The sequence below is a fragment of the Mustela erminea genome, chromosome 14, assembly GCF_009829155.1.
Source record: "Mustela erminea isolate mMusErm1 chromosome 14, mMusErm1.Pri, whole genome shotgun sequence".
Taxonomy (NCBI): domain Eukaryota; kingdom Metazoa; phylum Chordata; class Mammalia; order Carnivora; family Mustelidae; genus Mustela; species Mustela erminea.
The window spans coordinates 57,344,747-57,367,047 of NC_045627.1; the positions used below are offsets into that span (position 1 = coordinate 57,344,747).

The window sequence follows — 22,301 nt, forward strand, 5'->3', positions numbered from 1 at the left end:
GCTTAGAAAGCTAACATGATTTTATGCTAGTAGTAGAAGTATATTGTCAAAAGCAAATGTAACAACAGATGCAGTGTACTTTTCTCAGTCAGACTACATCGAGACTGTTATTCTAGGCATTCAATAATTTCTTTAATGGAGCTTTGAAGCTGAAGTATACTTAGCTGAGGGCCATGAGGGTAAAAAGAAATCTAGAAACCATCTGATGAAAAAAATGAGTGAAGGAGCTGAAGGTGTTAAAACTCAAAAAGAAAAACATAAGAGTTGCTTTCAAGTATTCCAAGAATATTGATCTCTTTTGCTCCAAAGAAGAGCAGTAGATCGAAGTTTAAAATACATATTTAGGGGCACCTGGGTGGCTCCATGGGTTAAGCCTCTGCCTTCCCCTCAGGTCATGATCTCAGAGTCCTGGGACCAAGCCCCACATCAGGCTCTCTGCTCAGCAGAGAGCCTGCTTCCCCTCGCCCCGCCTGCCTCTCTGCCTACTTGTGATCTCTGTCAAATAAATAAATAAAATATTTTTTAAAATATATATTTAACTTAATGTAGAAGAGAATTCATAATAAGACAAGTTAATCTAGTAATTATGAAAAGTCATGTTAGTTGAGAATTAGTTTCCCATCATTGAAAGTACTGAAAGATTGATTAGCTCATTTCCCATCTGCAGGAATGCTTTGGGAAGGGATTATGAGAGATGAGAGATTAAATTAGAATGACTTGTGGTCTGTCCAACTCCAGTACCTGGAAATGGCTAAAATTAAAAAGACTGACAATACCAAGTATTAACAAGGATGGGGGAACAGTAGAACTCAAATATTGCTGATGGCAGTGCAAAAATAATAGAGCCACTTTTTAAAAATAATAATAATAAAGCCACTTTAGAAGACTATTTGTCGGGGCACCTGGGTGGCTCAGTGGGTTAAGCCTCTGCCTTCAGCTCAGGTCATAATCTCAGGGTCCTAGGATCGAGCCCCACGCCGGGCTCACTGCTCAGCAGAGAGCCTGCTTCCCACTCTCTCTCTGCTGCCTGCCTCTCTGCCTGCTTGTGATCTTTCTCTGTCAAATAAATAAATAAAATCTTAAAAAAAAAAAAAACTATTTGTCAGTTTCTAATAAAAAAGTAAACCTGTATCATCCATCCAGCAATTCCATTCCTAGGGACATAGCATGTATCCATAAAGAGACTTATGGATGAATGTTCATAACACCTTATTAGTAAATAGTAAAATAGTAAATGATAGTAAATAGAATAGTAAAAAATTAGCAATAGTCCAAATGCCCATCAAGAGGATGGTGGATAAGTAAGTTATGGTCCATTAGTACAATGGAATGCTACTCAGCAATAAAAAGTATTGATACAACAACATGAATGGAAACTCAGAAACATTGTGTGTGAATGAAGGTAGACACAAAAGTACATACTGAGTTACTCTATTTTTGTAAAGTTCAAGAGCATATAAATCTAATATATGGTGCTAACAGTCAGAGTGGGGGCATGGATTATCTATAAAAGGAGCATGAGGGAACATTCTAGGGTAATGAAAGTGTACTCTATCTTGAATTGGGTGATGGTATCATGGAGATACAGATAGATAAAGATATATATTTGTCACAACTCTCAGACTATTCACTTTGAAGAACTGTTTTACTATATGTAAATTATACATCAAAAAAGGGGAAAAACTTAAAAATTAGAAAAGATGCAAGTTAAATCTAAAGCTTCATTCTTTTTTTTTTTTTTTAAAGATTTTATTTATTTATTTGACAGAGATTCTTAAGCTATTTTTAACAATAAAAGAGTTAAGTAAAGGCCTTATACATAAGCCTAGCAACCAGCTACTGGTTTTCCATGGGAAAAAAATATATTTCTGAAATAATAGGTTTAAAAAGTGGACTTTGAGGATATAGCCTGGTTAAGCTTGCATGATGTGAAATTACACAGTACTAATACTGAATTCTCTTAAAAAGTTGAACACTAACTATATGCTTTACCCTCCTCCCCCCCCCCCCAACAACCCCTCAGCATGGTGCCTGTGTAAATGCAATGGACTTGTGGCAATTCACTCCTCTTCATGAGGCAGCTTCAAAAAACAGGGTTGAAGTATGTTCTCTTCTCCTAAGTTACGGTGCAGATCCAACACTGCTGAATTGTCATAATAAAAGTGCTATAGACTTGGCTCCCACACCGCAGTTAAAAGAAAGATTATCATGTGAGTATAAAATGATGAATGTTCAACTAGGATATTAAGATAGCAACAAACTAAAAATTTTTTCTCATTTGTTTTTAGAAATTTTTAAGTAATGGAAAATTTTCCTTACACATGGGTATCTATTGTTGTTCTTAACTAGCATATTTAGTCATCTGGAGGTTTCTACTCATTCTACTTTTAAGATGCTATGAAAAGAAAATATATTTGTACTTGATTTTTCAAGTGAAGTTCAGTGAGATTGTATGCTTTTGAAAAGAGTGAATTTCAGGGTTTTGTTCCTGTATTTGGTGTGAGTTTCTTATAATCTGCCTTGTCATTTGTAGGATTGCTGTCTTTTAAACATGGACCCCAGATCCTAACCATCTAATATTCTTTGATATTTGGCAGTTCTATGGTTTCCTGTCTATAACTGAAGTAAATGTAGTGAGAAACAGCCACCTAGTTCAGATGTAATATTGCTGTACATAAATAGGAAACTTGTATTAAATTTGTGTTAACTCGGGAACAGTAAAGGAAAATGGGTGGTTCCACAAATCTGATGAATTAAAGAGAAATCTTGAGAAAATACTCTTTCATTTGTTCATCAGTAGTAGGTGGCTCTTGGAAATACTCAATTTTTGGTTCATCTACCACCATGATGTTAGAGCACGAACCATCTCAGAGCTCTCTGGTCTGGTAATAGATTGCAGTACTCCAGATTCCTACAGACCAAAATAGACCCTGAGTTGGCCATGGGCTTAATCTATGTATACATTTAGGGATGAATTATGTCATAACTGAGGGGGAAACTGGTATAGCACTGTCTCTCTTCTGGGGGGTTATATTTGGAGAATATCTTTAGAGCTTCTAACTAAATATTGTAGTAGATAATTTTGAAAATAATTTCAAAAACACTAAGTATCTTTTATTAGGTAAGTCCCATCAATTTGATAATTCTCATGCAGATCTATATGCTTTTTTTTTCATCTAGATGAGTTTAAAGGCCACTCACTGCTGCAGGCTGCACGGGAAGCTGACGTAACACGAATCAAAAAACATCTCTCTCTGGAAATGGTGAATTTTAAGCATCCTCAAACACATGAAACTGCATTGGTAATGTTTCAGATTAAAGTTTTAAAGTTGCAGTAACCAAAAACATGTTGAGCTAATCATAACGTCCTACTTCTATTGATGATACACAGTAACATAATGTCCTACTAGTAATAGAATTGTTTTTAAAAATCTATTTTTTAAAAAATTAATGCCTGAACATACATTTTTTTAAAAAGGCCAAACAGTACAGAAAAATAGACAACCTCACCCCCCCCCAAAAGACAATACTGTTACTCATTTGAGTGTCCTTCCAGAAAAAAAAAAAAAAACTTTATTCATATACTGGTGTATGTTATGTGTAGCTTTTTTATTATTGTGATAGTACATATTATTTCCTTATAAAAATTATAAATGCTTGTGATTGAGAATTTCAAACCCACTGAAAGTAATGAAAAATAATCCTGTCATCCATCTAAAAACAGCTTGGTTTTCCTTCCAGTATTGTAATTTTTTTCAAAATTAGTCTGAAGTCTGTATATATACCCTTTGTACTGTGTAAATAAAGTTTCTGTGTGATTTGAGGCTACTTCCCCATTAGAGGTAATAACACTTCTGTTATGTTACTGTAACAAAGCTGTAACAAAGTAGATGAAAATTGGATAGTCTATGGAAAAGCAGTGAGAAAAGAATGGGCGCTAATAGGGATAAAGTGATGGAAGGTAGGAAGGCAATGGTGTAATCGGAGACTACATTAGAAACACCAATTTTTTAGAAAGATTTTTATTTATTTATGAGACAGAAAGCACGTGAGCATGAGGGATAGGGAGTGGGGGGAGAGGTAGGCTTCCCACTGAGCAGGGAACCCAATGCAGGGCTCAGTCTCAGGATCCCAGGATCATGACCTGAACCAAAGGCAACACTTAACCAGTTGAGCCACGCAGGTGCCCCAAATAGCAGTTTAAAAGGAACAAAATCAGTTCTGCTGTATGAATTGCAAAATGTGCTTTGGATGAGGGAAGAGGACCCTAAATAAACCAGTGTGTTTCAGGGCAAATTTAACTCACAGTCTTAGTTACCTAGTATTTTGTAGGTAATTCATTTTCTTGGTTATTGGTTAATTTTCTTTCTTATGCCAGGATGTGAACTATGTGAAGGTTATGTCAAAACTATCTATAAAACATACTAAGCCTTTTTGCTAATTGAAGTTGTAAAAAAAAATCCAAGTAAAAAAAGAAAAGCAAAGCTTCAGACAAATAAGAAATGCTAGTGCAAATTTAAAATCATAACATTATCAAGATGGTGCAGAGAAATTAAGAAAGACTGAGAAGAAAATTTTCTGGTCTGAAAAACTAATACTGCATATTATCTTCCCTTAAATATTCTGCTATTAAACAACTTATTTTTGTTATTAATCTTAAAATATACTAGGAGTTAAGTGTTGGTGGATAGTTGTAGTGCAGGGGCAGTGTCTTCAGGTTTCCAGAGATCATGGGCCCTGCCCCACGATGGGGCACAGAGGAGTAAAATTGCAGTTTTGAAATGGACATGATCAAGAAATCCTGGAAAGAAATCATTTCCATTCTGTGTGCTATCCTGATAGATGTCCTGGGATGATTACTCACAACATACCAAAGTAGCTATGTTTACCTGTTAGAAATGGTTTTATTGAGGGCAAAGGAATTATTTTGGTGACAGCAGCCACAGTGAATGAATCTGAGGCAAAGTCATGAAGATCAGATAAGCTTTATAGTTAACAACAGGTTAAAATAAGAACAGGTTTCATATGTACTGTGTATTTAGATGTATAGAACAACTTAGTTCAGCAGTTATCCAGAACTTTTATCCCATGAATTCTCAAGCTTTCGATTTAACTTCGTATTTTTACATTGATCTAGTCATTCATGCATCCAGACATTTATTGAACACCTGTTGTAATTATCATCCTCAATATTGGGGAGCAAAGATTTGGGACATGATCATGAGATACATTCTAGGGTTATAACTAGCAAATCCCTACCTTCTGTCTCCTTTCCTCTTTGATATATCATAGATACAGATGCAGCAAACTCCAACTTAGAGTGTATCATCTTCTCCCATTGATTTTGACAAACAAGTAATCCAAGCTCCTTATTCTGTTTGAGCAACTCGTTGAGAAAGAAGTAAATACTAATCTTGTCAGCTGTTTGACCTGTGCTGTTACCAGGCAGCATCCAGAGCTGATGAATGTCTTACTACTTGATGTAAAGAAACTCCAACCTTGGGCACCTGGGTGGCTCAGTGGGTTAAGCTGCTGCTTTCGGCTCAGGTCATGATCTCGGGGTCCTGGGATTGAGTCCCGCATTGGGCTCTCTGCTCAGCAGGGAGCCTGCTTCCCTCTGTCTCCCTCTCTGCCTGCCTCTCTGTCTGCTTGTGATCTCTCTCTGTCAAATGGATAAATAAAATCTTTAAAAAAAAAAAAAAACTCCAACCTTAGGAGTGTTTTATTAATTAAACTTTTAAAAAGAACATAGAAACCATGCTATGTGGGAATAGCATTTAAAGGAGTGTTCATGATGTTAATTTAAATTTTCATTACATCAGTAGTGGCTTTTTCAAAGATACAGGGTAACTATAAAAATACTTGATCAGAATATTTAGTTAACATATCTGATAAATAGGATTTGCAGGCTGGGCCAGAATTTGGTAATTGTTGTACATTCTATCCAGTAGAAAGTCTTTGAGTAGCAAAGTCAGGTCAAAAAAACAAAGAGGTTAAATAACTTCTTAGTTCTTGATTAGAAACACAATTGTTCTTAAGTAAAAATTAGTTATGTATAGTCTTTGATTAATGCTGCAATTTAAATTATCTAGCATTGTGCTGCCGCATCTCCATACCCCAAAAGAAAGCAAATATGTGAACTGTTGCTAAGAAAAGGAGCAAACATCAATGAAAAGACTAAAGAGTAAGTCTACTTTTAGTAATTAAAAATTGACACTTTTTTTTTTTTTTTTTTGGAAAATACATTGTTGGCTGATTTATTACTTTTTCTTTTTAAGATTCTTGACTCCTCTCCACGTGGCATCTGAGAAAGCTCATAATGACGTTGTTGAAGTAGTGGTGAAACATGAAGCAAAGGTATACTTCCTTTTTGGTAATCTTTGGTAATCCGATGAGTTATTTTCTGTTCAGCAAATGAAACTCCTGGCTTCCTAAACTGCTTACTCTCATAAGTATTACTTTTTTCCTCTTAACTTATACTTTAAAATAGTCTAGCAGATACTTTTCTTTATCTGATTTTTTGCTAGAAAGCCTAAGGAAGGATTTACTCCCCCAAAAAAAAAAAAAAAATACATGCTTCCTATATATCCTTCCTTCTCCGTTCCTTTTACCCACACCCCACCAGTCGGGTTATCCTTAAGTTCTTTTTCTAACAGAATACTCTTCAGAATATCCTCAGCTAGAGACCCACTTTTTATGACCAGTCATCTCCAGTCTTTTCTCTCTCATATCTTCTGTTCCTTGGCTACCATGGTAACTCTTGTTGTTTACCTTTGGCCACAGTCTGTCTTACTCTCTTACTTCTATGACTAAACCGAAGGACTTGGAACAGAAGGAAATAAATTATTTAAATAATTTGACTGAAAACAATTCCCCATACTGTGAAGTCAGTGTTCTTTAGTTGGCATTTGTATACAAATCATTTTATTCTTGGAATAATTATGTTTTGTTTTGTTTTTTATTTATTTGACAGACAGAGATCACAAGTAGGCAGAGAGATAGGCAGAGAGAGAGGAAGGGAAGCAGGCTCCCTGCTGAACAGAGCGCCCAATGCAGGGCTTGATCCCAGGACCTTGGGATCATGACCTGACCCGAAGGCAGAGGCTTTAACCCACTGAGCCACCGAGCAGCCCCGAATTGTGTTTTCATCAGGCTAGAAATCATCATTTCTTACCCAGGAACTTTGAAAACTACTACTCAGTAAAAAATACACGTGGCATCCCACATTGGAAGAGATGACAGTCACCAAATGCAACAGGTCTTACAGTTTTTAGCCACAGATTCTTGCCTTTTCCAAACAAAATCTTTAGTAGAAATTCATTACGTAACAAGGAATGGAACTGCTGTGAATGAAGGGAAAAGAAAGGAGTAAGACCCTTAGCCCTTGGGTGACACCCAAGTCTCTTCCCTAAATGTGCTTTGCAGAATAGTTTTTTGATTTGTCCTTCCTTGGTATCCCACTCAAGGAAGCACTTAGAATTCTTTCTACAGCTTTTTCTTTGTTTCCTCTCAGTGTCCTCATTTCTTTTTGATATGGGGGGGATTTCTTGATAATGTGTAATCTCAATCTTTCCTATTGTAAATTATTGAATAAAATAAAGTTTATTCTGCTCGACTGCTTGGCCTATCTTGTCTGTCTGTTCTATAACTTTTCATTGATTGCTTTTTTCATACATGTGGTACATTACTAGAATATCTGAATACATACTAAATGTGAGTCGTGAAACTCCCTCAGACAGTCCTGACTAGTGAGGCCAACCATCCAGGTTTGTCCAGGAACAGAGGGACTTGCAGAAACACAGGACTATTAGTACTGAAACCAGGAAAGTCCCAGGCAAACCAGAAGAAGTTTGTCACCCTGATCTTAACACAAAGTGGTACCCAAATAAAGTTTTCAAGTGGATGTATTTCACATTTCAGTGAGTTTTGGCATGTGAATAAGTAGATTAATTGTCCTCATCGTTTTAGATCAGTTTTCAAGTTCCATAAGCATGGAGATAAGCAATTTATAATCCAGTTTTGGTTTCTCTGAGAAAGTCTTACTACATTGCTGTTCACATATTCTTCAGTTCCATGAATATGAATTGGACTATGTCTCAGATTACACTGGTGGGGAAGGGTGCAGGTGAAGATGAGATGGGGGAGTTAACATTTTACTTTATTTTTTTTTAAGATTTTATTTATTTATTTGAGAGAGAGACAGTCAGACAGACAGATGGTGAGAGAGCATGAGGGGGGAGGTCAGAGGGAGAAACAGACTTTCCATGGAGCGGAGAGCCTGATGTGGGGCTTGATCCCAGGACTCCCGGATCATGACCTGAGCTGAAGGCAGTCACTTAACCAACTGAGCTACCCAGGGACCCTTCTTTTTACTGTATTTTATTACATATCCATCAGTTTCTCCTTTATCAACCCATAAATGTATACATACATGTTACACATTTCAAAGTATTTGCAAATTGCTATACACTTCTCCCTAAATATCCATATAGGCATCATCTAGAGGTCAGAATTTATTTACAGGTTTTTTGGGAGTGCAGAACTTACATGCAGTGAAATGCTCAAATCTTAAATGTACATCTCCTGAAGTCTGACTAATGTATACACGTGTGTTACCAAAACTCATCAAGGTATAGAAGTTACAGAAGGAGCCCATCCAAGGCAATCGCCACCCCTAGATGCAACAGCCATTTAATTTATTTCCTGTGTAGATTAATTTGCCTGTTCTAGGCCTTCATGTCTATGAAATTGTACAATGCATACTCTTCTGTAAGGCTTTCTCCTCTGTATATTTTGGAGATTCGTCCATATACCAATCATTTGTTCCTTTTTATTGCTCAAAAGTATTTTTTTGTGTATATAGACCATGATGTATTTATCTATAGGGATTATATTTTACATGATAAAAATAGAAGATTAAGCCAGTAGGAATAAATGTTTTAATGCTAATTTAGTCTCCAGCTTTGTTACTGTTGCCTGTCTTGGGGTTAGTCTCCACATTTCTGGACTTTAGAGATCCATAAAAACATATGGATTAAGCTTTCTTATGCAATGCCTACCTCTAAATGCAGTAAATTATACTAATACTATTAATGCCAAACACAACTATTACTCAGATTTCCTGCTTTTAATTCAAGAAAGGATCTCTTCTGATACCAGATTTCATGAGCTTGTGAATTTATGTTCTAGATTGAAGCAAAAACACTTGTTTTGGCACTGGAAAATAGACTTCATGAGAAAATAATTGGGATTTTTAAATTAGTAGCAAGCGTTAAATACATGATTAGATGGTTTTACATTTTGAGGCTTCAGGCTAATTTTAGCTTTTTCTGCATTGTTAAGGTGAATGCTCTGGATAACCTCGGTCAGACTTCTCTGCACAGAGCTGCACACTGTGGTCATCTGCAAACCTGCCGCCTACTCCTGAGCTATGGGTGCGATCCCAGCATCATATCCCTTCAGGGCTTTACTGCCTTACAGATGGGAAATGAAAATGTGCAGCAGCTTCTTCAAGGTAGTCCATGCTTTCATGAAGTCAGCTTTTCAAAATTACCCTTTTGGTTTTTTCACACAGGGGTGCCTGGCTGGCTCAGTCAGAATAGCATGCAACTCTCGATTTCATGGTTGTGAGTTTGAGCCCCACTTCGGGTGTAGAGATGCTTAAATACATAAAACTTCAAAAATAAAAATAAATTTTGTCACGTACTATGTAGAAGTTGGTAATAAAAAGAAAATGTGGAGTATTTGGCTATTACTTCTTAATTCATTATACTCAGTGTTCCAGATGTCATTAAGTCTTACTGTGATTTTGTTCCAGAAGCATTATCTGCTCAATTTCTCTTAATAGTTGGCTCTTAAGTTTTTATCTAGAAAGTGTTTAAGATGTAATAGTTGCTTTTTTTTTAAGACAGGAAAACACAAAAAGGTAGCTCAGTTGAGCATCCATAATGATAAGTAATACTCGATAAAGACTGGCCCTGCCTCTTCACAGTTTCTTTAGGTCCTTTATATTATGAGGCATGTACAGTTTTTGTACAAGGTAATCCATTATTTGACTTACTAAAACATTTAACTATTGAATATGAGCATATTTATTATATTTTTAAATATTTTAGATCAAGTATCTATACATTTTGCATAGGTTATACATTTCACCCTAGAAATCTCGTCTAATTTTAAAGTGACTTTGGTACCTGAAAACTCAAATGAGAAGAAATATAACAGATCGAGCCTCCTGTATCTTTAACAGTCATCTTTGATGGTCATTATGCCTATGATCTAGAAACTACCTTTTGAGAAAAACACTGAATAGGTGAAGGCAGGTTGACAAAACATCCTGGGAACTGCCAACACTGAACTAAACTACAAGACTTTCAGGATTCCCTTTAGTTCCTCATGTACTGCACATTTGTTTCAGTGTCAGTTTTGGGGTGTCAGTGTTAATCCTATTCAGTTGCCTTGTGATGGACATTTACTAGTTTGTGCTAAGTGTGATTTCTTAACCTTTCCTGCTAGTGTTAGAGCACAAGCAGGGGGAGCAGCAGAGGGAGAGGGAGAAGCAGGCTCTCCGCTGAGCAGAGAGCCCAAAACAGAACTTGATCCCAGGATTGTGGGATTGTGACCTGAACTGAAGGCAGGCTCTTAACTGACTGAGCTACCCAAGCATCCCCTTCACCTAGTTTCTTAGAGTAAATTGTTGAAGTAGAATTTCCACGTCAACGGATTAACATGTAATTGTTAAATCATCTTTTAGAAAGGTGGTTAAGTACCATTTTATACTCCTGCTAACAGCATATGACAAGACCTGTTTGTCAGAACCGGGTATTCTGATTTCTTAATCTTTCCGTTGGTGAATGTGTGTGTATGAACTTGAGAAGTAATAGATGCTTTTTTTTTTTTTTTTAAACATGAAGTATAGAAATACTGTCCGTGTAGCTCCCCCATTTCCTCTTTGACCACTAATGGATGCAAAAGAAAAACCCAGGATCTCATTATTTTAATTTGCATTTTTAAGATACATATTGCAGTATTTGTCCCATTTTTTATTTGCCTTCTAACTTCGTTTAATGTTATATTATTGCTTGACATATTCTTCCAAATCAATATTGGTTCTGCCTTCAGTGTACTTACTCTGAGATGCTTTTTTATTCCAAGTATATAAAAATATTCACTTACATTTTCTTTTAGTATTTTTAAATTTTAATTTTTTTACCCTTAAGTCTTTAATCCATTGGAGTTTATTTTGTTCTAAGATACAAAGGTACATGTTTGCTTCCTTTCCTGTGAAATTTTAAATGAGCTATGAAACAGAATTTCAGACCTGAAAATGACTTGAGTTATCTTCTAGTCCATCTTTTCTCTTTTTAGAACTGAAAAAATCTGAGGGCCCCTTGACCCAGTTCACATAGCTAGTTAAGGGCAGAACCATGGTTAGGTCTCTAGCTATTGGTCTCCTAATTTAAAACTTTTCCATCCGGTGGCGTTGGTTGTAGAACATGCCAATTTGATAAGTAATGGATCCTTTTTTTTTTCTTTCATCTGTTTTATATTCCATTATATTGTTTTAATCATATTTATTATTCACATTTCCATACATTTTGCTTACTTATATTTATATACATGAAATGTTTCCTCCCAGAAAAACTTCTTTTTGTCTCACAAAAATTTTTAAGTCTTTCTGGTTTTCCTCTACTACCATGGAGATTTACTATATAACCTACCAAACTATAAGAGAACTTTAAGATAAATGCCTCTCTTAAAGCTTAGTCCTGCCTTCTCTGTGGGAGTTTTAATCACTCTTTCCTTCTCTCTTTTTAGAAGGCATCCCATTAGGTAATTCAGAAGCAGACAGACAATTGCTGGAAGCTGCAAAGGCTGGCGATGTAGAAACTGTAAAAGTAAGATATGATCTTGCATTTTTGTTAAGTTTAGATTTTTATTTGCAGTGTTTAATGAATCTGTATTGTTGTAATGAAGAGCCTAGTTACTTATATGTGCCTTGTTTTAAAAGGTTAATAATGATACTCTAGTTCTCCACAAGTGAGAATCTTTGTTAGCAAAGAAACTTTTCACATGCATCTCAGTAAATACCTGACAATCACAGATTTAAATAAAGGGCATGTTTATGGAAATAAATTTCATTTAAAGAACCGATTTGTCCCTTTAAAAGAATAAGATACCAGATTATTGTCATTTATTTACATATGACACATAAAACAGGAAGGGACCAAGAACTACTAAACAGTGTGTCACTGTGTCAGTGTATTTCTTCTGGTTTCATTTCTTTGCCCTCTCTACCACTGTGCTGCCATTTTTCAGAGCCACTGTCTCCTAATAATCTTCAGTTCATCTAGCCAACTTCAGCTCTTACATGGCCCATCTCCCATGGTTGTCCTCCATAGAATAACCCTTCCTCAGATTTTCCTTTACTTTTTACCATAGAGTCATATGTAGTGTCTTAATGCCTGTACCAGATATTTCTGTTACCTACAGAAGTTGTATATCCCAGTAAATAACTCAGAAGCTTTACATTTTGAAAGAGCAAGACTACTTTTCCATTAAACTAATATAGATAAAAAAAATTAACATGTTTTATGAATGAAATAATTCTTGAGTAATGCACTGGGGTTTTGGGTTTTGAGGTTTTTTCTACTTTATTCTAATGTTACTTTTAATTCCCAAAGCTATCAGGGAGAAAAAATCTTTGTTATATTCCCCCCAACCCTGCCCCCCTTACTCCTAGACTTTTTCAAAAACAGTGCTCATCCTATTTAAGGGAACAATGACATGCAATAAGTTTTATAAAAATCTAAATTTATAAATTTGTGACGGAAGTAGCTACATGAAGAAGATTCACTGTTGTTTTTGTTTGGTGTCCTCAGTCCTGAACAGACAAATGACATAAAGTCAATTTTAGATTCTCAGAGAACGAAATACGTTGGTCTCATCTGAACTTGAGCTTTGAGGAAACACATCACTATCCTTAAAGAGATTTCAGGAAGTTTATTTAAAAGTCAGTGTGATCTTTTCTGCTTTATCTCTGTAGATAGTACAGTCATCTCCAAGTAATTTAAGATTTTATTTTTTAATAATTTCATTTTTCAAAAAAAAAAAACATTATAATGGAATCTTATTGTTTGACATGTTTTATATTTATATTTTCATTCCCGTAAGTGGAAGGTTAATAAGATACTAGAAAGAGAATTTGGTTTCTATTACCAAGTATTACTGACTTGTGGAAAAACAAGTCACTTAAGTTAAAAGAAATGAGTTGATTTTTTTTTTCCTGGAAAATTAATTTAAAAATTAAAGGCAATTAGTTAAAGGTCAACTAGCTGATTTTTTGTTGAGGGGGTAAAATTTTCAAATGTTCATGTGCTTACATATGTTAAAGAGCATAAAGCTATATTCAGTATATATAATATTGGCTAGACTTTGTTTTCATAAAGATAAAAGGAGTTCAGGGGCGCCTGCGAGGCTCAGTGGGTTAAAGCCTTTGCCTTTGGCTCAGGTCATGTCGAGCCCACATCAGGTTCTCTACTCAGCAGGGAGCCTGCTTCTCTTCCTCTCTCTCTGCCTGCCTCTCTGCCTACTGTGATCTTTGTCTGTCAAATAAATAAATAGAATCTTTAAAAAAAAAAAAGATAAAAGGAGTCTAGAGGAAGAAATAGATAAAGAGAAGAGCTGGGGGCAGGAATTGGGACTTACAGAACAAAATAATGCCCAGTAATGGATTGAAGAAGCCCATCCTTTCTCTCTTCATTCTCTGTGTAAGTATCTGGCCATCTTCACTTACCCCTACTTTTAAAATCACTTGGTGGCGGGGCACCTGGCTGGCCCAGTTGGTGGGGCAGATGACTCTTGATTTCAGGGTTGTGGTTTCAAGCCCCACCTTGCGTGTGATTGCCCAAAAATAAAATCTTAAAAAAAAAAAAATTTCACTTGATAGTAGTTTATCTTCACAACCTTTGTAGCTGTTACCTATCTATAGACAGGAGGCTTGGTGTGAATTACTGGGACAGTAACATCTGCGTATTACCCAGTGAACACTTAATTATGTGATGTTTAGTGGAGATCCATCAGGCTAGATACTTCTTACTAAGTATTAGAAAACTTGTCTCTGAGTACACAGAACTAAACTGAGAAGTGGGGAGTAAAGTGAGTAGTGAAAACTACCCAACCTAGTAGCTCTTGGCACATGTATGAAAAATATTCATTCCTAGGGCGCCTGGGTGGCTGAGTAGGTTAAGTGACTGCCTTCAGCTCAGGTCATGATCCCAGAGTCTCGTGATCAGATGAAGTGAGTCCCAGATTGGCCTCCCTGCTCAGCATGGAGTCTGCTGCTCCTTCTGACCCTCTCCCCTTTCATGTGCACACGTGCTCTCTCTCATTCTTTCTCTCAAATAAATAAACTCTTTAAAAAAAAAAAAAAAAAAAACACCTCATTCCTACCTAGAGCCCTTCTTCAAAGCCATAAAATACTGTCTGAAATGGGACCTTGAGTCCATATACCTAACAGCCTCTTGTTTGGGAAGCATAAGAAAGCTTTATCAGTCCAGTAATTAAAACCGTTGAGGTTAAACCCACAGATCTCTTCCTCCATTGATTTATTATGCTTAGGGTATCCCTAAGGGATAGGGTATGAGAGAATAGTAAAAAGTCTTTTTTTTTTTTTCTAAGATTTTATTTATTTATTTGACAGACAGAGATCACAAGTAGGCAGAGACACAGGCAGAGAGGAGGCAGAGAGGAGGAAGCAGGCCCCCCCTGCTGAGCAGAGATCCGGATGCGGGGCTCGATCCCAGGACCCTGAGATCATGACCTGAGCAGAGGATTAACCCACTGAGCCGCCCAGGCGCCCCATAAAAAGTCTTTCTAATATGGATAGTCCTTAAACTTTTTTTGAGCACCATGATTTATTATTTATGTTTCTTTCTTTCCCCAAACATTTGTATTTTTCATACAAGCATGAATAAAAGTGTTACTCTTAAAGCTTTTCTCAGCCAGTCTTCCTCATCTAGACCACAGAACACAAGTATTTTACTATTTTTTTAGTTTTCCCAAGGATCATAAGTCTAGTTCTTGATTATGAGCATTACCTAGGAACTTGTTAGAAATGCAGATTTTCAAAAAAAAAAAAAAAGAAAAGAAATGCAAGTTCTCAGGCCCCGCCCCAGACACACTAAATTGGAAAATCTGGAGGCAGGACCCAGTGCACAGGAACATTTGAGAACTGCTGATGTAGAGCAGAACTTTTTAAACTTTAAGGTGCTTACAGATCATCTAGGAACCTTGTTAAAATGCAGATTCTGACTCAGTAGATGGGGTTCTGAGATTCTGCATTCTTAACAAACCCCAGGACCAGCTTACCTCTACTTGTATTTGTCACAAAATGGAAGTTAGGATTGCCAATAATTGGTGCTTTAGATTACCTTTACGTAAATAGTAGTAGTAATAATGGTAAAATTTACCCACTAGCTTTAGCAAAAGGTGATACATAGATAAGAGGACCACAGGGAATCCCAATAAACGACAGGGTGAACTAAGAATAAGTCATTTCTAAGAATACTGTTTTAATGAGACAAGAAATTCAGTCAGACGTTTGAAATTTCTACTAAATGAATGAAAACCAATCAGAATATATAGTGTCACATGTATACTGTGTTCCATCCTGCAGAAACTGTGTACTGTCCAGAGTGTCAACTGCAGAGACATTGAAGGGCGTCAGTCTACGCCGCTACATTTCGCAGCTGGCTACAACAGGGTGTCTGTGGTGGAGTACCTGCTGCAGCACGGAGCCGACGTGCATGCCAAAGACAAAGGGCAAGTACCAGTGATTGCCATGGCCCCTTTTCCTTCATCTGACCTTCTTAGGAAAATCTGGGAAAATATTTTTTTAATAATTTTATGGTAGTTGTGGCTCTTTTGTTTTCGGGCAGGTCTGTTACCTAACACTGGCTTAAATGTCGCTTCTTGGTTTCAGTTAACACTTTATGATGATTAGCCTTTATATAGACTTAGTGCATCATGCCTTATAATCTTATAATAACTAAGGAGATTAGTGTGATTGATTTTCAATATAATAAATTTTTTCAGTTTGCACTGAGGAGATTTGAATTCTTCCAGTTTATCTTAAAATTATTTTTCTTCAAAGATAGACAATTCTTGGAGTCCCTGGGTGGCTTAGTTGGTTAAGCAGCTGACTCTTGGTTTCAGCTCAGGTCATGATCTGGGGGTCGGGGAATTAAGCTCCACTCAGAGTCTGCTTGAGGTTTTTCTCTCTCTACAACCTCCCTCTCTAACCCCCCTACCCCACCACCCCTCCGGCTCCCTTATGTGCTTGCTCTCTAAATAAATAAATAAATAAAATCTTTAAAATATACCTCAATTCTAGATCGAGTCTATAGGTGTTTGTTATGTTCTCTACAATTTAAAGTATCTTTAAGGTTATGGCTTAGTTATGGCTTAGTTGGTTAAGCAGCTGACTCTTTAAGGTTATGGCTTAGTTATGGCTTAGTTGGTTAAGCAGCTGACTCTTGGTTTCAGCTCAGGTCATGATCTGGGGGTCGGGGAATTAAGCTCCACTCAGAGTCTGCTTGAGGTTTTTCTCTCTCCCTACAACCTCCCTCTCTAACCCCCCTACCCCACCACCCCTCCGGCTCCCTTATGTGCTTGCTCTCTAAATAAATAAATAAATAAAATCTTTAAAATATACCTCAATTCTAGATCGAGTCTATAGGTGTTTGTTATGTTCTCTACAATTTAAAGTATCTCTCAGGTCCCCTCCCTCTTCCGGAGCTTTGTACTATCATTTTACTATTGCTCCCACCAAAAAGAAAAAGAGAAAAATGTTTATATTTTTAAAATTTCCTCCCCACACCCTCCAAAAATAATTCCATTTCTGTTTCAGTAAATTCAGGTTCTATAAAATACAAGCAGTGTGATTTCTTACGCAGCTGAAGAAATTTATCAGCTATATGCAGTTATCTAAATTAAACATATCTTTGTGGTGCATTGCTTATGTAATTTTTCATTTCAGAGGACTTGTACCTTTGCACAATGCATGTTCTTACGGACATTATGAAGTTGCAGAACTTCTTGTTAAGCATGGAGCAGTAGTTAATGTAGCTGATTTATGGAAATTTACACCTTTACATGAAGCTGCAGCAAAAGGAAAATACGAAATTTGCAAACTCCTGCTCCAGGTATATTTATGTACTTACTGTGGACCTGATTTATTACTAGATGTCTATTATATTTCTAATAACTTTCAATATAAACTTAAACTGGTAAAGGGGTATGAAGCAAAGCTATATAATTCTCAATCTAGATTTCAGAATAAATGCCATGAACACTTTATTTTACTCTATGGGGATGTTTACCACACATAGATTTATTATTGTATAAAGCCAGCTATCATCAAGTAACAGTTACCTGATTATTATCCTAATTTTTCCTATATACTTCTTTAACCTTTAACCTCAAAATATTTGATAGATTATGTAATTTATAAGCCAGATATAATTTGGCACCGATAAAATTGATAGTACTGGTTTAATTCAGGTATCCGTGTAGATAATTTACAGTAAAAACAAAAGTTAGGGTACTTGGCTCACTTAGTCAGTAGCTCATGCAACTCTTGATCTTGGGGTCATGAGTGCAAGCCAACATTGGGCATAGTGCTTTCTTAATAAGAAATACATTAAATTTTTTTTAAAAAAGAAATAGCTAAATTTATACTTTATCTCAGGGATTATGAAAATAAGTTGTTCATGAAATTCTGCCTTATTTTGAATGCAGTTTAAATTTTTACTGAATTGCATTATAGGGGCTCCTGGCTGGCTCAGTGGGAAGAACATGCAGTGCTTGATCTCAGGGTCATGAGTTCAAGGCCCACACTGGGAATGGAGCCTACTTTAAGATAGAAGAATAATAATGATAATAAATAAGTTGCATTATAAAAGCCCAGTAATGTTTAACTGCCTCTGTATTCTTTTTATTATAATTTTCTGTGTGCTATATTAAATACAACAAACATGTTAACCTTTAAGGTAGCGTCTCCCAGTATAAAATAGGGTTGTTTGCTATAGTTCCATTAACTATTTTCTCATAGACTAAGGGCAATCTTAAGCCAGTTCCTCTTTGTTTTTCGCATACTCAGCATGGTGCAGACCCTACAAAGAAAAACAGGGATGGAAATACCCCTTTGGATCTTGTTAAAGATGGAGATACGGATATCCAAGATCTACTTAGGGGAGATGCAGCTTTGTTAGATGCTGCCAAGAAGGGTTGTTTGGCCAGAGTAAAGAAGTTGTCTTCTCCTGATAATGTAAATTGCCGTGATACCCAAGGCCGACATTCAACCCCTTTACATTTAGCAGGTAAGTGATCGAAGTTTCACAGGTTTAAGCTCAACATCTGAGGTTCATTTTACCAGAGTAAAATATTTCCTGAAAGTAAACTGAGAAGATGCAGTTCAAATATTTCCTAATGCTACCATTACACCTGAGTGTGTTCGTAGAGGCCAGCTATGTTTCGTGTTCACTTTAGTACTGGTGCATTGCCACAGTAAGAACAATGGAAGGAGAATCTGCCAGTCACTGTAGTGCTTTAGAATCTCTATTCCAGTCACCATAGTTTTAAATCCTTTTTCCTTGAGTGAGTTTTGGCTATAGAAACTTGAAAAATCAGCGTGCTTCGGCGTGCCTTCCTCATGGAAAGTTAAAGCTTTCCATTCTTCTGATGACAGCCATTCATTAAAGCAGAAAAAAAATCTTAAGGCTTTCAAAGGTCACATAAACCTATTGCCAGAGTTGTTATATTAATTCGTTAGGTCTGCTGTAACAAGGTACCACAGACCGGGTGACTTAACAGAAGATTCTTTTCTCCCAGTTGTTGGAGATAAAGGCATTGGCAGCATTGGTTTCTCCTGATGCCTCTCTTCTCGGCCTGCAGATGGCCACTTTCTAACTGTATCGTGACTTGGCCTTTTGTCAAAGTTGTATGCACGTGTTTCGTGTCTCTCACTGTTCGTCCTAATCTTTTATAAGGGCACCAGTCAGATGCGATTAGGACCTTCACTAACAGCCTCATTTTAACTTTATTACCTCTTTAAAGATTTTATCTCCTATTACAAAGTCACATGCTAAAATAGTGACAGCCAATATAAGAATTTGGGAAACAATTGAGTACATAACATTTTTTTTATAAGTTTCACTCGTGAAATTGACACAGTGCACCTTTTTTTTTTTTTTCCCCAGTGCAAATGCATGGCATTTCAGTTCAGTTTCTTTAGCTGCATTGAAAATGCTAGGGAGTGGGCCATTAAAATCACTGAGCTTACAACTAATACTTCAGTGGTGTTACATTGTAGACATAATTTGACTCATACAAGTTGATCTAAATACATACAGTCTAAAAAGAAAAAAAGTAATGCAGGTGTTTCTGCCACTTTGTGTAATATGGGAGATGGAAGTCTACCCTTCTCTTTTTTTTCCTGTTTATTTTAGTCTTAGTGTGAATAACTAAGTGTGTTCCTAGTATTTAAAAGATAATTTTGGTGATGTGTGATTTGTATTTTTAAATTTTCACCCACTGTCCAAGGAAAAGAATTGCTCTGTATGTCTTTTAGAGAATTTTGAAAGTGATAACCACACATTAACATGGTAAAAAAAGGCTTTTAGTTCCACGGGCAATCAGGAATTTCTCATCTATGCAGACAGGATGTGACCTGCGTATATTTGAATTATGCTGGGTATATTTATTTACAGTAGCTTTTCTGTATCTTTATGGTAGCTTCTCTAGAAAGTTTAATAATTACTATTTATTTTTATTTTTTTTTAAAGATTTTTATTTATTTATTTGATAGAGATCACAAGTAGGCAGAGAGGCAGGCAGAGAGAGAGGGGGAAGCAGACTCCCCGCTGAGCAGAGAGCCCGATGTGGGGCTCGATCCCAGGACCCCGAGATCATGACCTGAGCCGAAGGCAGAGGCCTAAACCACTGAGCCACCCAGGCGCCCCTAATAATTACTCTTTAAACCCATGTTGTCAGGTGCCTGGGTGGCTCAGTTGGTTAAGCGTCTGTCTTCAGCCCAGGGTCCTGGGATCGAGCCCCATGTTGGACTCCATGCTCAACGTGGAGCCTTCTTCTCCCTCTCTCTCCTCTGCTCCTTCCCTCTGCTTCCTCTCTATCCTGCTCTCTCTTCCTCTCAAATAAAAACCTTGAAAAATACATATGTATAAATCCATGTTGTCTTTGTAAGTGGTAAATAGGTTGTATGTAGAAAAATTTCTGCCTACTTGTGTAGTATTATACCTTGAGACCTGGAAGGACTTTGGGATTCATTGTAATACTTAGCTAATGGTAGTTCTTTGGTTTTGTTTTCCCTCCTTGATCTTACTGAATTTTTTGGCTTTAAATCCTTAAGCATAAGAATAAAAACTACAAGAAAATAAATGTGAAAAATATTTTGAACTGTTTTAAAGTTTCACGTGGTAGCTCGTTTTATGTTGACAAAGTTAAGTTCTAGATTTGCTCTCAATCTGTGATTATGCATCAGATAAAATACACTTTTATCATAGGACTGTACTGAGATAGCTGACAATTCCCAAGATGACAGCTAAGAGGTTATGGCACATTTATAATATACCAAGTTTTATTTCATGGCTTTAACATTAGATTTTGCTGCCATACTTGCAGAGATGTTTATCCCTAAGATCTCTCTCTACAAAAAGAGAGTCTTTGTGTCCTTCTGGGAAAATGCTGGTGTGCGGCCTCCTACTCTGCCGGCCACTTGTGTTCCTAACTTGGTTTTTATATATTTGAGTGCCTTTTACTTGTAGTCCTTGAGACCACGTGCCTGAGTTTAGGAAGTTGCATATAACAACAATAAAGCCAGGGACTTTGGTAGAAGACTTTAGAAGGAAAGGTACGAGCAAATCGATCAGTTTTAACTTTTGAGAGTTTCTGAAATGAGTGAGTGGCATCACTGAAAGCTCCAACTTGAGACCAGTGGACAGTTTTTTCCTTAAGCTAAATTTTTAATAGACTCTGTTGGGGAATAATCAGATTTCTATAAAATCTCTCTCTTTTTTGTTTTTTAAGAATATATGTGCTTTTTATACAGATATATAGATGTCATTGTCTATAAATAACAAGTGAAAGTAATTTTACTTTTTTTCTAAATTAGCTGGTTATAATAATTTAGAGGTTGCAGAGTATTTGTTGCAACATGGAGCTGATGTGAATGCCCAGGACAAAGGAGGACTTATTCCTTTACATAATGCGGCATCTTACGGGGTAAGTTCTTTCACATTACCTTTTAAAATCTCTGAAATTTTTTAAGTGGAAATCAGTATTGAAATTCAAAGGGCATTTAGTTGGACTTTCTCATTTTATAGAGGAGAAAATATGAGGACTAAAGAGATTAAATAATGTCCAGGTCTCAATTCTGAATCTGTTGTAAGCGAGTTGTGTGACATGCAGCACATCTGTCATTCACTGTATTACTTTCTTTAACACCTCCTGTTTTCAGTGAGATGTTGATGGTTTTGTTTCTTTGTTGGTGCCAGGAAACCACTAGCACTTCTAGGAGTCTCTGTAGATATTCAGATGCATTGTTCCTGAGTTCGTAACAGCCCTGAATGTTAAAATCAGTATTGACCATATTCAGTAGTATAGTTGGAATAACTGAGAAAGGTTGTTGGTTTATAAACTGATGTTCAGCAGTTATAACACTTGAATAAATGAGAAATTGTTTAAGTTGTATTTATTTATTTAGCTCCCGTCCTATGTAGAATTCTTAAATATTTAATAATTTCTCATGTTTATTAAAATGCCTACTGTAATTTTTAATCAACTATCCATAAGTTATGATGTTGGGGAGAAACACAATTTTTCTTCTCCTTTCCAGAGTAGGTTTGAAAATATGGAAAACAGGTATATAGCTAGTTTCTTTTTAGGAACTAAAATGTGATGATATTTTAGACTGTAACAGGAGTATTTTCTTTTACAGCATGTAGATGTAGCAGCTTTACTAATAAAGTATAACGCATGTGTCAATGCCACGGACAAATGGGCTTTCACACCTTTGCATGAAGCAGCACAAAAGGGACGAACACAGCTTTGTGCTTTATTGTTGGCCCATGGAGCTGACCCTACTCTTAAAAATCAGGAAGGACAAACGCCTTTAGATTTAGTTTCAGTAAGTGATGGACTTCTGAAAAATCTCAGTGCTTTTCTGACTTTTTAAAGTTCACTTGGTATGTATAAAATGTCTTCCTTGGGGCATGTGGGCGGCG

General features: G+C 36.5%; 1 protein-coding gene across 3 annotated transcripts in view; it reads left to right on the forward strand.

Annotated features, from left to right (window-relative positions):
* Positions 1 to 22,301, forward strand: part of TNKS2 (tankyrase 2) — a 70,266-nt gene that overhangs the window by 25,852 nt on the left and 22,113 nt on the right. For 2 of the 3 annotated variants that reach the window (XM_032312100.1, XM_032312102.1), the window contains exons 8-18: positions 2,024 to 2,210; positions 3,181 to 3,302; positions 6,093 to 6,184; positions 6,279 to 6,357; positions 9,343 to 9,514; positions 11,818 to 11,897; positions 15,677 to 15,822; positions 17,039 to 17,204; positions 18,161 to 18,380; positions 21,191 to 21,300; positions 22,016 to 22,204. In XM_032312100.1, coding sequence (XP_032167991.1) covers positions 2,024 to 2,210; positions 3,181 to 3,302; positions 6,093 to 6,184; positions 6,279 to 6,357; positions 9,343 to 9,514; positions 11,818 to 11,897; positions 15,677 to 15,822; positions 17,039 to 17,204; positions 18,161 to 18,380; positions 21,191 to 21,300; positions 22,016 to 22,204 — 1,563 coding nt within the window. The remainder of the gene's footprint in view (positions 1 to 2,023; positions 2,211 to 3,180; positions 3,303 to 6,092; positions 6,185 to 6,278; positions 6,358 to 9,342; positions 9,515 to 11,817; positions 11,898 to 15,676; positions 15,823 to 17,038; positions 17,205 to 18,160; positions 18,381 to 21,190; positions 21,301 to 22,015; positions 22,205 to 22,301) is intronic. The other variant, XM_032312099.1, reaches the window with a different exon arrangement.